The following is a 15647-nucleotide window of genomic DNA, read 5'->3' on the forward strand; positions in this document are numbered from 1 at the left end:
ATGAATGACCAATCTATGCAAGCTTACAGCTTTAAGAATTTGAATTTCTTACAAATATTCCCAAACGTTACTTTGGTGCAATTTGCAGCACATCATTAACACTTTTGAGGCTTTATCTCTTTTGAAATATGCTACCTTTGTTTCAGTTGATTTTCAAAATAATGAAGAATTTTGTAAATAGAGCATGTTCATTGTTAACCTTTACATTACTATACTTATATTGAAATACACTGCCTTTGGTTTTATTAAGAAAAAATTTGAAGAATTTAGTAAAATAACTTTCTCATTTATAGGCTTGTGTTTTTATAACATAAATTAACATGAAATTTTAAAGGAAGGTTTTAATTTAGATCACTTTAAAACAGAAAGTTTTGTATCATAGAAATGGGGATTGTCTTAGGCAGGTTTGTACCAAAGGGTTTAAGAATATTTTCAAAGGTTACTTTGGTGCAATTGGCAATATATTTGTTCACTTAGTAATCACTTTATAGAGTATACTCAGTACTTTGTATTGGGGTGCCAGCACTAATGAGGTTGGCTTCTATCCCATATTGCTATCTATCTTATCTGCATGTGTATATTTCTGAAAATACGTGAGTGTGTATTTTCCTCCAGTGTCAAAACATATTGTTGCCATAAGAGGCTTAACGTCCAGTCTATCATGCCAAATCTTCAGTGTCCAAAGAACAACATTCCAGGGTGAACAACAGAGCGAGCAATGACAAAACAAGACTGGGGACAGGATACAATTTGAAGAAGTATAACAAAACTGATTGAAGAGGGAAAGGGAACCAGGTAGAAGAAGCAGAGCAGAGTGAACCAGGTAAAGGTGGATAAACATTTATAAATAAACCAGATAATTATTATCTACAATAATAGTATTATCAATATTTAGCCATAAATAAATACAAATTTTTAAGAAGGGTTAAAAACATTTTGCTGACAATGGGAGGAGAGAAAGGTTATTGTCAACTAACCAATTTCTGATCTTACTTCTAATGAGAAATACCTGGTTTATATGGGATTTCATTAATTTTTCAAATGGATCAAGAGTTTATCTTTGACCTGTTTTCAGTCACTGGACTGTGGCCATGCTGGAGCACTGCCTTAAACAATTCAACCCCAGTACTCATCATTTTTTTGCAATTTGGTATTTATTCTATCAGTCTCTGTTACTGAACTGCTAAGCTATGAGGATGTAAACAAACGAACATGATGATGGGTGACAAACACACACACACACACACACACACACATCAATCTGGTGGCCACACAAGCCAGAAGGACTATGTTCTCACCAGAAAGCAGGAGAGATAGTTGCTCATAAATGCAAAGACCTTCCCAGAAGTATGTACTCCTCAACATAGGTTAATTTTCAGATTTCAGATTAAAAAGGACACCAAGAAAGAATCCAGTCGAGGAAAGGAAGATATGAAAGCTTAAGGATCCTTTGAATAGTCAGAAATTTAGAGATGTCTTAATTGAAGCATTTGTCAAGAAGCAGGAGATGTGTAAGATAGAGGACAACTGAAAGCCCCAATAGTATAGCCTACAAAGGGCCAGAGATCAATTTTGTGACTGGTGCAAAGTTCTAGCCAGGCCTAGGGAGACATGGTGGTGAACCAGTGGGGTAGAGAGTGCCACTAGAGCAAAGCAACAGCCATATGCATCACTAACTATACCAGCAAAATCTTCTCTCTTGCACACTACACATTACATCCAAGTGTAAGTAGCATCTCTCATTTGGTGGAGCAACCACCAAATATATATACATACACATAAAGGACCAAGATGTCTGGTGCTTTGCTGTTCGCATTAAGACCCTTCCACTATAGCAGAAGTGATATTGGTGCTGGTGCCACGTAAAAAGCACCCAGTACACTCTGAAAAGCAGTTGTTGTTAAGAAGGACATCCAGCCATAGAAACCATACCAGAACAGACGATGAAGGCCTGCTTCATCCCCTGGCCTTACCAACTCCTGTCAAACCATCCAACCCATGCCAGCATGGAAAACCGATGTTAAATGATGATGATGATGATGATGATATACACACACACACACGTGTACATACATGTGTGTGTGTGTTCCCTGCTATGCCCACCTTACTGCCTTAACAACTTACATCCTCCCATCTCACTTTGTATCTTCACACTCAAACTTCATGCCATGACTCTCATCTCTTCATCACTCATAATCTCCACATTTGTTATCCATGTCCTGCTATTTCTAGCAACCAGCATACTTTCTCCTGGGTTCACTTCTGTTGCCATCCAACTCCTCCTCTCTTTATCTCACTACCCACACCGTTACATTTCTGGGATCCCATCTAGCCTTTCTTTTTCTTACTGCACTTGCTGCACCCACCTACAGTTTACTTCCTTACTTCACTGCTCCTCCATCTGGGATGCTTTTGCTGTATTCCCACTCTGCTCTCCTCCTTCTCCCTACCTCTCTTCCAATCTTTATCCCCATTTAAATGCGGACGTTCTGTTAGAACAAACTATACTGCAGTAGATACCAAGAGAGAAAGTCTCATATTGGCTTTTGCTGCAAAACGCACTCTTGTTTCTAGAAACAAGACTGCATTCTGCACCAAAAGCCAATATGGAAGATTCTTCCATGGTATCTACCAGACTATAGTTTGTTCTAACAGAACATCCACATTTCAGTGAGATAAACATTACCTCTCCGTATTAATACTGCCTCTCTTACTAATATATATCTTTTACCTCTGTTGTACCTTCCAGCCTCTCTTTCCTTATTGCTCTTATTGCACTCACCTACGGCTCCTTAACCCTCTGCTTCATTTTCTCTCACAGTTTCTCTACCTCCTTATCACTCTTTCACATCATTCCCTTTCTCTCTCTTACTCACAAGTCCTCCCCACATACCTCTTTCCTTTAATGACTCACTCAGAATTTCTCTCCACTCTAATCAATTGCTCCCCTTCTCACTTTTTCTCGTATCTTCTGGTCACACACACCCCTATAATGTAGTGTATAGCTCTAGACCTCCCTACACAATCCACCCTGTCGGCTTTCTATTCTATCACCCACTTTTCTCAATAACCCCACCCTGCTATCAATTAGTACCTACCCTTCTTTCCTCGACCATCCTACAACTATAAACCTGTTCCTCTCACTCATCCTCATCACCCTGCCTAAAATCATTGTATCTTCTCTCTTCTATTTCCATCAGTTACAGGGGCCACTTTAGGCCCTTAGCCTTGCAAGTTAAAAAGCAATCTTCATAAGTAACAGCACCATGAAAAAAGCACTCACTACACCCTCTAAGGTGGTGGGCATGAAGAAGGTCATTCAGCCTTAGAAGCCATGTCAAATTAGACACTGAAGTGTGACAAATTCCTCCAACTCAGATCCTGTACAAGTGTCCAACTCCTACCAGCCTGGAAGCCTGGGTTTTAGATCACGAAGATAATGATATGCAAATACAAATACATATGTATGCATATGCACTCACACACATATACACACACACACACACTGACATAAAGTTTGACATTTGTTAGCAGGGAGAGCTGGTTATGATGATGATAATGTCTATAACAATGACAATTATGAAGCTGCTGCTGAGAGTAGGGTGGTGACAAAGATCATGGCTATGATAATGGTAGTGATAACAACGGAGATGATGATGATGATGATGGTGTATTTTAACTTGAAAATATCAACTGAGTAGAACAGACAGAGAGAGAAATAGTAAGAAAAGGCAGACAGATTGATAGAGATAGACAGATGCACAGATAGAGAGATAATCAGACAGAAAGATAGACAGACAGAAAAAAGAGAGAGGTAAACAGACAGAGATAATAAGACAGGAAGACAGACAGATAAATAAATAGAACGGTAGACATAAGGAGAAACTGAGGCAGGTGGATTTGATACATGTGAGGAGAAACAGACAGTGAGACGGACAGGTAGACTGACAAAATACAGGTTCTTTAGCAAGTTGACTTTGAAGTTTGGTAAAAAGGTGAATGTATCGCGAGTTGAAAGAAACGTGAAGTTATTTTTAATCATTTAGTAACGAAAACTTCAGATGTGTTTCCACAATGTGGTGATGGTAGTGGTGGTGGTGGTGCTTGAAAATATAGATACGTATACATATAACAGCTGTGTGTATATTTGTGATATGTGCACATGTAGCAACTGACAAACGACAACCAAGATTGTGTGTGTGTGTGTGTGTGTGTGTGTGTGTGTGTGTGTGTGTGTGTGTGTGTGATTATCATCCCTTTTCCATGCTGGCATGAGTTGGAGGGTTTGACAAAGAGCTGTCAAAACAAAATTGTGTCAAGCTCTGTTGTCTGCTGTGGCATGGTTTCTATGGCTGGATGCCTTTCCTAAAAACAATGAATAGTTGGTGACTTATTCATTAAAACTAATTGTAGTTCACTGAATCAGTGAACAGTCAGTGAATGTAGTTCACTGAATCAGTGAACAGCTGGATTACTGCAGTTCATTGAAACAGTGAAGAGTTGGTTATTGCTATTCATAATAACAGTGAACAGCTTAGCACAGTAGAAGCAAAAAATCTGGAACCAGACAAGAACTGTGCTAAATAATGGCTAGAAACTACACAATGATACTAATGAATAAAACCAAAGTAGAGTACATCAGTAATTCTGGTCTTTGTTGTTAAAGCCATATGATTGGTTCCATTGAAATTATTAAATTATTAACCCACAAAACCAACAACATGGCCTTTTGTAATTAATTAGCAATGAGATTACATAACGAGACTCTAGTACAAACAGTGGTGCTTTCAATGGATTCTTCATATTTTTTTATTTATTTACATCTTGGCTCAAGTGTTACCATTAATCATTGCAATTTTTAGTGGCGGTGGCGGTGGTGGTAGTAGTAGTAGTAGTAGTAGTAGTAGTAGTAGTAACAGCAGCAGCAACAGCAGTACTTGTGGTTTAGCTCCAGGTTTATTCTGATTGAGCTGATCTGTGATCAACAGCATTCCAGCAATGACCATCCTGTCTCTTAGAGGTCTCTAAGACTACATTATTTAATGTATCCTACTCTTTTAAGAGAGTAGAGCATGACTAGAAGAGCAGATTTGGCTGCTAATTCTAACAGGTAACCACATAGAAGCTCGACACTACTACATTTGTGTCTTGGTTTTCAGGATTATAGTGTGTGGGCAAGATGCTGAATGTACAAAATAGTATGATGCATCTCTACGAGTTACATTTTATTGTGGCCCCAGACAGAATATTTTATCCTAGATTATACTGGAATTCTTAAATAATTAATTGTTGGTGAGAATGGGCATGGCTAGATTAACTGGGACCCAGTAGAATAGCATATACCATATGATTGTATCTACTTACAACCAAGGCCAGCACTAGGAAGTGTGGGGCCCAATTAGAGAATTATCAGTGGAGCCCTCTACTCTACAAAAGCTGAAGATTGATGTTTTATGCTTCATGTAGTACACCAGTCCCAGCCAAAAGGCTTTGAGGGCTTGAGGCACCACCATTAGCCATAATGATATACTAAAAGTTGAAAGCTCATATGATAATTCTAATGTTTTATTACAAGACAAGTTATTTACAAACATGTTCTTTGTGAATAGGCCCTGTGCTTCTTGAGCTAACTGAGCTGAGCTGATTATGATGCCCTGACCCTCAGATGTTACCAGGTACTCATTTTGCAGAAAATAAATATCACTGTTAAATAAAATGTTTTTCTAAAGTTATGGGGTAAATCCGCTTGTCACACGTAAAGATAAAATGAATCATGTGGATATTTTTGCTTAACACAGTCAAAGGGTTTAATTCATCATAGTGTCCTCCACTCGAGCATGTGCACAGGGTCCAATTTGAACAAATTTGTCTAGGGAAACTGGACTGTCAATAGCTAAGTGTCTTGGTCATAGACACAGTACAGTGAACTATACTGCACTGTGATATCTACTTACAGCTAGGTGGACTGGACTATTGCCAATGAAGTGTCTTGGTCATGGACACAGTACAGTGAACAATACCATACTGTGGTACCTACCTACAGCTAGGTGGACTTGGTCATTGTCAGTAAAATATGAATACTCCAGTGATTCATTCAACTGCTCTACCAACTTATTGAAATGGCTGAGTATTCTTCAGATACAAGTACTCTTACATAATACTCAGACAGAATTATTACAACACAACACAGTGTGTGACAAAGTTGACTCTTTTAATTACTGGTAGTGTTTATTTGCTGGGCTTCTACACTGTTTCTGCCCCCTTTAATTTCAATCAGAAGGATTGGTTCAATCCAAAACTATGGTAAATGATATCTCAAGAACCACTGTGTTTAAGGTTTTAGTGGGTTTTTAGACCACGAATTTAATATGATGTTCAGTCATCCTTTGATCGCTGTTAGAATCAATCCAGTGAGGAACAAAAACTCATGTGAGATTTGTGAAGACTTCATGTACATGAGGGATTTATTCCGATCCAGGAGGAGAGCATTTACATTCAATAGAACAGAACGGAATTTGAATAAGGAAATGTTTTTGTCTTGACACATTCCACGATTGGTGAAAGAGGATTTAAGGAAATTCAATCAAGACAGGAACAGAGATGGAGAAATCGTGACTACCTGCAGGCAGTGTGTGAGAGAAAGAGGATGTTACCTGTCTGTGCACGTCTTTTATAGCTGTAACGAGCGCCACCTAGTTGCTAACGATGTGACAGGGGAGATAACTATAGATGACTCATTAAAACATGATGGCACTGGATTCAAAAAGCTGTCTTAGAATTCTCAGAGGATTGTGTCTTGCGTGTACATTTCACTTTTGGCTTGGTTTTTGAATTTGGATACCCTTCTTATCACCAACTACTTCACAGAGTATACAAAGTGCATTTTTATCAAGGAACCAGCCCTAAAGAGGTTGTCATATCCCCAGCAAGAGGCAATCTGTTGATACCAGTACGAAATATCAGCCTTTTCTGTAAAGTGTCTTTGGCGATCTTTACCAAAGATCGGCCTTTTCCGTAACACCCGCACAATCTTCACTAGGGTGTTAGGGTTAGGGTTAGTGGTTAGGGTTAAGAGAGATAGAGAGGGGGAGAGAGAGAGGGGGGGAGAGAGAGGGAGAATGTATGGTTCTTTTTTGTTTTTGCTTGCTGCTTACCACAGCCACTGTGGTAAGTAGCATGCCAACTTCAAAAGAAACCAGGCTCTCTCTATCTCTTTCGCGTCCTTTCCCATTTCCCTAATCCAACACTTTTTACGGAAAATGCCGAAGTGATGTAAATAAACACACGTGGTCTAATGACATTCCTCGGACTACTAGCGAAGGATCACCCAGCAAGAATATAAAGGTCTTGCTAACCCTACGTTGTCTCTGCTTGTTTACCAATGTCTTTATAGAGAATACTTGGTGTATTCTATTGTGGCACCAACATGAGTGAGATTACCTTATAGACTGCAAGATTGAAGTGTCTGCACTACTCTATGATGTGTTTAATTGTTCAAGTTTGAGAGTGAAATAATGAGAAAAAAAGGAGCGGTAGGATGGGAGAATGCAAGAGCATGAAGATAAAAACTGTGGTTGGAGTGAGAGAATGGAGAGGGAGAGACAAAGAGAGAGAGACAGGGGGGAGTGGTAGATCGTTACAGGGAATCAGAAGACTGAGCGGTGGAAATGTGTACTAAGTACAAATAGAATCAATTCAACCCATTATATGTATGGCATGTAATGGGTGAGAGATGGCGGTTGATGGTATAGTTTATGTAAATAGGAGAGTACCAATAGAGTTTGTTATTCCGAGTTACATAGCCAGAATGGAACATTTAACGGGGGAGACCGTTTGTCATCCTTGGTTAGAGAGAGAGAGAGGGTGGAAGAGATGAGATGGGGTGGTAGAGAGAGGATGAAAGCGATAAGAGAGAGGCTGCGAAAGGGAGAAAGAGAGAGAGAGAGAGAGAGAGTATCGCAAAGACGCGAGGGAATGGAGCAGATGCCGACATAACTGGGACACGCATATGGTTTACACCACAATATTTTCTGCTGATCCAACCCACACGCAACCACCAGTTACCCTACTTCCGGATTTCAAGACACCAAAAGAGTTGGGAAGTATTCCAGTCGTAGGATCATTGGAGCTGGTAGAGACAGCAGCCAAATCTGCCTTAAATTATTAACCCATGACCTGAGAAAAATAAACGACACGTTGAGCCATTCTGTCTTCTCTGTATATAGGGAAAAGGCAGAATGGTCGCGGCTGGAATGTCCTTCATTCTAGGTTTACTCCATTAAAGGTTGACCTGGAGCTATAAGAACTTCCGGTTGTTTTTTTTTTGTGTGTTTACACGTGTAAATAATATATAGACTATGTGTGTGTAACGCAGAATTGCTAAATTAAAGATATGTGCGGTGGTTGGTGGTGGTGGGAGATAATAGTACCCCCTCCCTTGTCCTGTCTATCGGTTTGATTAATCATTAATTCTCAACCCACCACCAGCACGCTTTAGAAACTTACATAACACATATACAACATACATACATACATCCATAATTATATATAGGTCTATTCAATACATGCAGATATAATGCATCGCACACTGTTTACACACGTTGCAGGTCGAAACATCAAACACACACGCATTAGACCACTTACTGTACACACACAACGTCAGAGGCTATTGTACACACATGTAGCAACGTAAACACTATTCACTGCGCACGCATACACACATACACACACACACACACACGCACACAGGCGCATTAACTAATGATTGCAATTTGGATGACGATAGTGGTGTTGGGGGAGGGAAGAAATAGTGGTGTTATTGGCAACGGTAGAAGTGAGGTGAACAGGAGGACAAACTGGGCGTTATGTAAAACGAAGGGTCAGATCTAACGTATACACACATTCACAAAAATATCTAGCATACGATTACACACACACACTCCACAAACGGTGTGTAAACTGAGATCCATTCATAAGTAAATACAGGGTTTTACCCCCCAGACTTTGGGAGGTCATAACTTTCAGAAAAATGAATATTTTTTAATGAAATTTTCTATGCATATAGTATTTACTATGTAGAATCCGAATATACAAAAATTTCCGGTGAAAGTGTTTTGGAATGGGGGTGGGGGACAATTTTCGGAAATTCCAACAGAGTCCACTTAAATTCTTCTTAACTTCCAGGAAAATTAATATTTTTTCGTGAAATTTTCTACAAATATACCTTGATGTATGTACATTTCGAGCATGTAGGAATTTTGAAGGAAACAACTGCAGGTTATTTTTGAGAAGCGTTCCCCACTCGGTGGTGTTTCGGAGCAAGTCGTCCATATTTGTTTCATTTTTCTCTATTATGTGCATCCGTAGATTTCTAGACAGTGAAGAGAAGCCGTCATAAGAAAACTTTCGTTAAAAATAACATGCACACGATTTTTTTTTCTCAATAGAAGTAAATTCCAAAGCAAACGTTTCTAGTAGAGAAGTAGAAGAGAACAGAAGCAGCGTATTACTTCATTACAAATCTACGGATGCACATACGCATATAATAGAGAAAAATGAAACAATTATGGACGACTTGCTCCGAAACACCACCGAGTGGGGAACACTTCTAAAAAATAACCTGCAATTGTTTCCTTCAAAATTCCTACATGCTCGAAATGTACATACATCAAGGTATATTTGTAGAAAATTTCACGAAAAAATATTAATTTTCCTGGAAGTTAAGAAGAATTTAAGTGGACTCTGTTGGAATTTCCGAAAATTGTCCCCCACCCCCATTCCAAAACACTTTCACCGGAATTTTTTGTATATTCGGATTCTACATAGTAAATACTATATGCATAGAAAATTTCATTAAAAAATATTCATTTTTCTTAAAGTTATGACCTCCCAAAATCTGGGTGGGGGGTAAAACCCTGTAGTTATGCCTTCATAAGTTCCACATCAGTGGCTGAGAAGTGGGGAGGTGAGAACTATTGTTTTCTCCAACATCCTGAAAGGAAACTTATTCATATAGTGAGTGTTTGCTAATGATTGAACAAGTGTGTATGCATGGCTGCAAGCATGTATGTGTATATAAACACACACACACACACACACACACACACAGATATAGTAGGAAAAAATACTAAAACATAAATCAATGTTTGTAGAAATTGAATGACGCTATAACTCATCGCACACAATTTGTAAAGGTTTGAAAGAAATATGTGTGTGTGTGTGTGTGTACATGCATGTATGTATTATATCTAAGTGAAGCAAAAATGAGCAAAGTGAACAATGGTCCGTGTCTTCTATTCATCTAACAGAGACGAATAAGGGTACATTAAATACGATACAAGATGTCTGTTATGTGTCACTGGCACAGGTGCCTTTTACGTGCCACCAGTACGGACAGCAACCACAATTCACTTAGCATGACATGTCTTCTCAAGCACAGGTAACTGTCAGAAGCCTTGGTCACATGCCATTGCCTCTGTGTGGCTCAATAATTGAATATCATATTTCCACAATTAGAGATCAGGACTTCTTTATGCAGAAAAAGGGCATCAACTTTGACTGACTTGATGCTCCTTTATTTCATCTGTTACACATGTTTCAGTATTCTGAAACACATGGTATCATAATATGCATGCAATCAGTAGATACGCTATTAAGGGCTGGCATGATCAGCAAACACATCACCAGACAACTGAGACAGAAATACAAGTGATAGACAAGGAGCAGCCAAATATAAACGTTTGGGAAGTAGAAGCAAAATGAGGAGAGCAAGAGGAGATAGGTTCGGGTACCGACCTACTTAACCACAGGCTGGACTGTTGTAAGGTTTGTCACTGAGCAGAGAATGAGGATGTAGGTCACATTTACTTGACTTTATGAGAGGAGAAGGATGAGTGAGAAGATAACAGGCCAGCAAAATAATGGCATGTACTAAACTAGCCACTAATAACTACAAACATATCCACACACACACACACACACACACACACACACACACACACACACACACACACATATATATATATATATATATATATATATATATATATATATATATATATATATATATATATATATATATATATGTATGTATATATATATATACATATATATATATATATATTCATTATTAATATGCACACAGTGAGACAGCAAGCTGGCAGAATCATTAGCATGCCTGATAATATGGATATCCTGGCATTCCATCCATCTTAACATTCTGAGTTCAAATTCTTCAGCTTTGCCTTTCATCCTTTCAGGGTCAATAAAATAAGTACCGGTCAAGTACTGGAGGTCAATGAGTCAACAAGGTTCTGGATAAGTGTGTTAAGGTTGAAATTTATTGCAACAGCATGTTGCAAGATGTGAAAGATGAACAATGCATGAAGTTTTAAGGAAATGTTTACTTTTACTGTTACATGGAATATACCTTGCCTCGACAGGCAGGTGATAAAATCCTAGAGCATGCAAAGTAAAAAAGTTAATTTTGGCCTGTATGTTTTTATTGTAGTAGTAAACCACAGAGAGAGGTATGGTAATGTGCAGAGAAGTGAAAGTATGGGACGAAACAAGTGCTCTGTTGGTAAGTTACCATAGTTGTTCTTTTTGTGTCCTTTTCTTTAGAGACAGCGTTTGTTCAGCTGGTAAGCCAGACTCCGTTCTCACAAACTGAGCTATCACCAAGTGGCTGAGTTATCACCAAATGACTAACTGATTGAGTTGTCATGAGCCGACTAACTGGGTTTTGCTTTGGGGTTCTTGCTTTTATAACTATCCAGAAGGATAGACATATCGTTGAGAACAACAGACTTCGTTGGTGGTACTTGTTATCTTAATTCTAGCTTTTGGTGGAATAGAGGTTAGAGGGGTCAAGTGGTGAAGACATTATTTCGGCCTAGCTAAAGCTATATGGCAAATGTAAAACTGCTGTCACAGACAAAAACCATTGTTCCAGCATGAGAAAAGTTCTGTTGAAGTGTTAATTTAAATTTGGCTATGGTGGATCGAATTCCACTTCATGCCTGCAAGATTCATCACAAGTGTCTTCTAAGCCTTGTGAGTAGATTTAGTTGATGAAAACTGAAAGAAGCCCATCGTATATATAGATGTGTGAGTGTGTGTTTTCACATGTCTCCCACCACTGCTCGACAACTGGTATTGGCATATGACATCCTGCGATGTAGTGGCTCAGCAAGAGCAACCGACAGAATGTCCCAGAATGACTGCAGTCTTATGAAATACAGCCACACACATGTATGTATGTATGTATGTATGTATAGTATGTTTGTGTATTTGTGCGCATAATGTGTGTATATGTGTATGTTTTCACATGATCGAACATGGATTGGAACTATCCATAAAATCTATAGGCCCATACAAAAACACACATCAAAACATACATATACATAAAAATGAATAAATGGATCTCCGTTGATTTCGACGAGGTTTTCAATTCTTCGCTCAACTAAACAACCTACTCATTGAATTAGTGTCCAAATCAGTTCAGTATTCCACAGACACATGCACCCTTAATGCAATCCCTATACAGAAACAGCAAGGCAGTGTGTGTGTGTGTGACAAAGCAGACCCCTTTGAAATACAGATATAACCTCTCCGACAGACTAACACAGTATCCATCTACTCAAGGCTCAAATCGGACCGAGGATACTCGGTGGACGAAAAAATTCCAATAAGGGTTTAGAAGTATTGCGACTGATCCCCCTTTTTTGCGTCCACGATTATATTGCATACAAAAATAAAGTGTTTACATCTATTATATACACTGCGGCATGAGTACACTGGGCAGTTCTCCACAGGCAGCCACAAGCCCGGGGGACCAATTCTGATCTATGACTGCTTTGCCTGGCTGTCATTAAAAACATACAGATTTTCTCGAGATGTAGTATGTACACGCAAATCGGAAGACTGTACCTTCCAAAAAAAAAAAAAAAACACTGTAAAAGTAGTTAAGTACCACCACTAATCTCTCTCTCTCTCTCTCTCTCTCTCTCTCTCTCTCTCTCTCTAGGGGATTATCGGCCGATGATCGATGGACAATAGCGAAGGGACATAATCACTCAGGAGCTTTACCCTTTAAAACGAAGCTTTTCCTCCACCGTATTTTAAAGAGGTCTCAGGCTAGCAGGTTTGGGGGTCCGAAGATACGCCGTAAGGTAAAACCCCTTATGAGCGAGAAACCCAGGTAACCCCATAAACTGGCCTACCCCACTACAATATTAACTGCTCTACATCTTAGAGTGGGCTTCTCCGGGTTTATGCATTTCTACAAACGATATATATACGGATATATTATATACATACAGGCATATATATATATATATATATATATATATATATATACGCACATGCACAAATACATTTACATATATCTACTTATAAAAGATGTACATGTTTATATGTTATATATGAAAATAAAATTTCATTGACATCAACACGTTAAAAAATATATATAAATTCATACATACATATACGTTCATAAATATGTACATACATAATACATATATGCCCATAAGTACATTCTAATATATTCGTACATTAAAGTATTAATATTTACACCCACAAATACATCGACCTGCTAGATATAGCAGCCAAATTTCCTTTAGCTCTCACTCCACCGTCTTAAAAATGGTCATAGATTAATTAATGTAGTCCCAGGCGTGACAGTCCTTAATGAGACGTCTAATCACAGGTTTTCCGACCCTTACATCAACATAAACATATATATATAATACATACGTACACACACACACACATAGTATGCATGTGTATGTATATGTGTGTACAAATATATAGTCTCATAGATAGATAAGATAGTACCTACCTTGTTTAAATCAGCTTCGATTTCCGCAGCCCTTATAACAATTGGTCCCCGAACCGCGTATTCCATTTCCTTTACATGGGGATTCATACTGGCCACCGATAGTACTTTGGTACGTCGAAGCTGACGTTGTAGGTTCCATTTCGGGGCTGGCTCTATGAATCCCGGGATTAAATTATGAAATCCACCACAGCACTGGCGAGATAAAACACTCACCGATTTCTGCCTAACACAGTGCATTATTAAAGGTGGACTATGTGGTTAAGGTGTCGTTTCTAGGAGATGGGATCTGTTTTTCTTGGTTGTGTGGATGAACGTATCGGGACTGACTTACAGTGGAAGGAAGATGAGGAGGCGGATAAAACGGATTGTCTTGGTCGCAAGATATCCCCAACAACACCAGAATTAGTAGTACTGGTAGTAATAATAACAATAACAGTAGTTGTGGTACTGTAGTTAAAGTGAGAATGATATGTATAAGGTGGTTGTGGTGGTGGTAATTGTTGTTGCTACAAACCACTTGAGTTACGGCTGACTGACTATCATAGCAGAGAGAGAGAGAGAGAATGATGATGGTGGGTGGGAAAAGAAACTTGTGATAATTCAGTCACGTTGTGGGACGCAGTTATTTCCCTTAGTTGGACTCGCATCTCCTTGACACATGTACACAAAACACTCACATGCACAGAGCAACAGAGACACACATCCCAACCCATATTCCTCTACATATAGCATCTGTTAAAGTTAATTATTCGCATTAATGTATCTATGATTTAGTTCGCTGCACGAGCCTGTTTTACGTACTCCCTAAAGTTTCTCCGACACTATGGAAACTCCATAGTTCGTAAGCAGGCCACTGAATATGCTTTTACTTTCTAGGATTTGTTCACTACCAACGGGTATATATATATATATATATATATATATATATATATATATATATATATATATATATATATATATATATATATATATATATATATATATATATATATATATATATATATATATATATATATATATATATATATATATATATATATATATATATATATATATATATATATATATATATATATATATATGGATGGATGGATGGATGGATACACAGGCATATTGATACATTTGTAAAGGAAAACCATTCTAAATAGGGACCCTCTACGTGGTCGCACACTTTGCTAGAAATAGCAGCCAAGTCTTCCTGCAAATTAACATCTCCCCACCACACACATACATGTATCATTGGAATGCCTTCTTTCATAAGACTGTTGGCACAGGACTGACCTGTGATCAAAGACATTCCATCCTTTTCTAAAACGTTAAGTCGTGCTTTGATAGTCATTTGGCTGCTATTTCATTTAGTCTTCTGCTATATGCGTGGCCTAGTGTTAAGAATATTGGGCTCACGATCGTAAGATAATAGGTTCGATTCCTGGACAGGGTAGCTCATTGTGTGTTGAGCAAAGCACTTTAAATCACGCACTATCCTAGTGCTGGTGCAACTCCTACTCCTGGATGTTGTGCTGGATCAAGTGTAGGATGAACTAGAAGGTGTTGTATGTCTGCTCTTGACTGTATAGGCACCGAAAACAATTAGCGACAACGTGGGATTTGCTAACAAGTCATAACTTTCTTGTTAATGACAGCTGTGAATTTTTTTCTGTTTTTTTTTTTTAAACACACGCCCGCATGCGAATAAATACATATAAGCGCATAACACCAATGTTGTCCAGGCTGAAACAAAACACCTATGGACCATCGATAAGGCGTTTGCAAATCTAGTACCCAAGATACACTTTCAGCTTCGTAC

General features: G+C 38.5%; 2 protein-coding genes across 2 annotated transcripts in view; one reads left to right on the top strand and one right to left on the bottom strand.

Annotated features, from left to right (window-relative positions):
* Positions 1 to 14472, bottom strand: part of LOC106869325 (alanine aminotransferase 1) — a 54359-nt gene extending 39887 nt beyond the window's left edge. Inside the window, exon 1 of the mRNA XM_089364517.1 lies at positions 13841 to 14472. Within this exon, the coding sequence (XP_089220643.1) occupies positions 13841 to 14077 (237 nt within the window). The 5' untranslated portion in view covers positions 14078 to 14472. The remainder of the gene's footprint in view (positions 1 to 13840) is intronic.
* Positions 11319 to 15647, top strand: part of LOC106879889 (serine hydroxymethyltransferase, mitochondrial) — a 40111-nt gene continuing 35782 nt past the window's right edge. Inside the window, exon 1 of the mRNA XM_089364519.1 lies at positions 11319 to 11581. Within this exon, the coding sequence (XP_089220645.1) occupies positions 11531 to 11581 (51 nt within the window). The 5' untranslated portion in view covers positions 11319 to 11530. The remainder of the gene's footprint in view (positions 11582 to 15647) is intronic.

Source organism: Octopus bimaculoides, chromosome 16, assembly GCF_046866305.1.
Source record: "Octopus bimaculoides isolate indiv1 chromosome 16, ASM4686630v1, whole genome shotgun sequence".
In the NCBI taxonomy this organism is placed as follows: domain Eukaryota; kingdom Metazoa; phylum Mollusca; class Cephalopoda; order Octopoda; family Octopodidae; genus Octopus; species Octopus bimaculoides.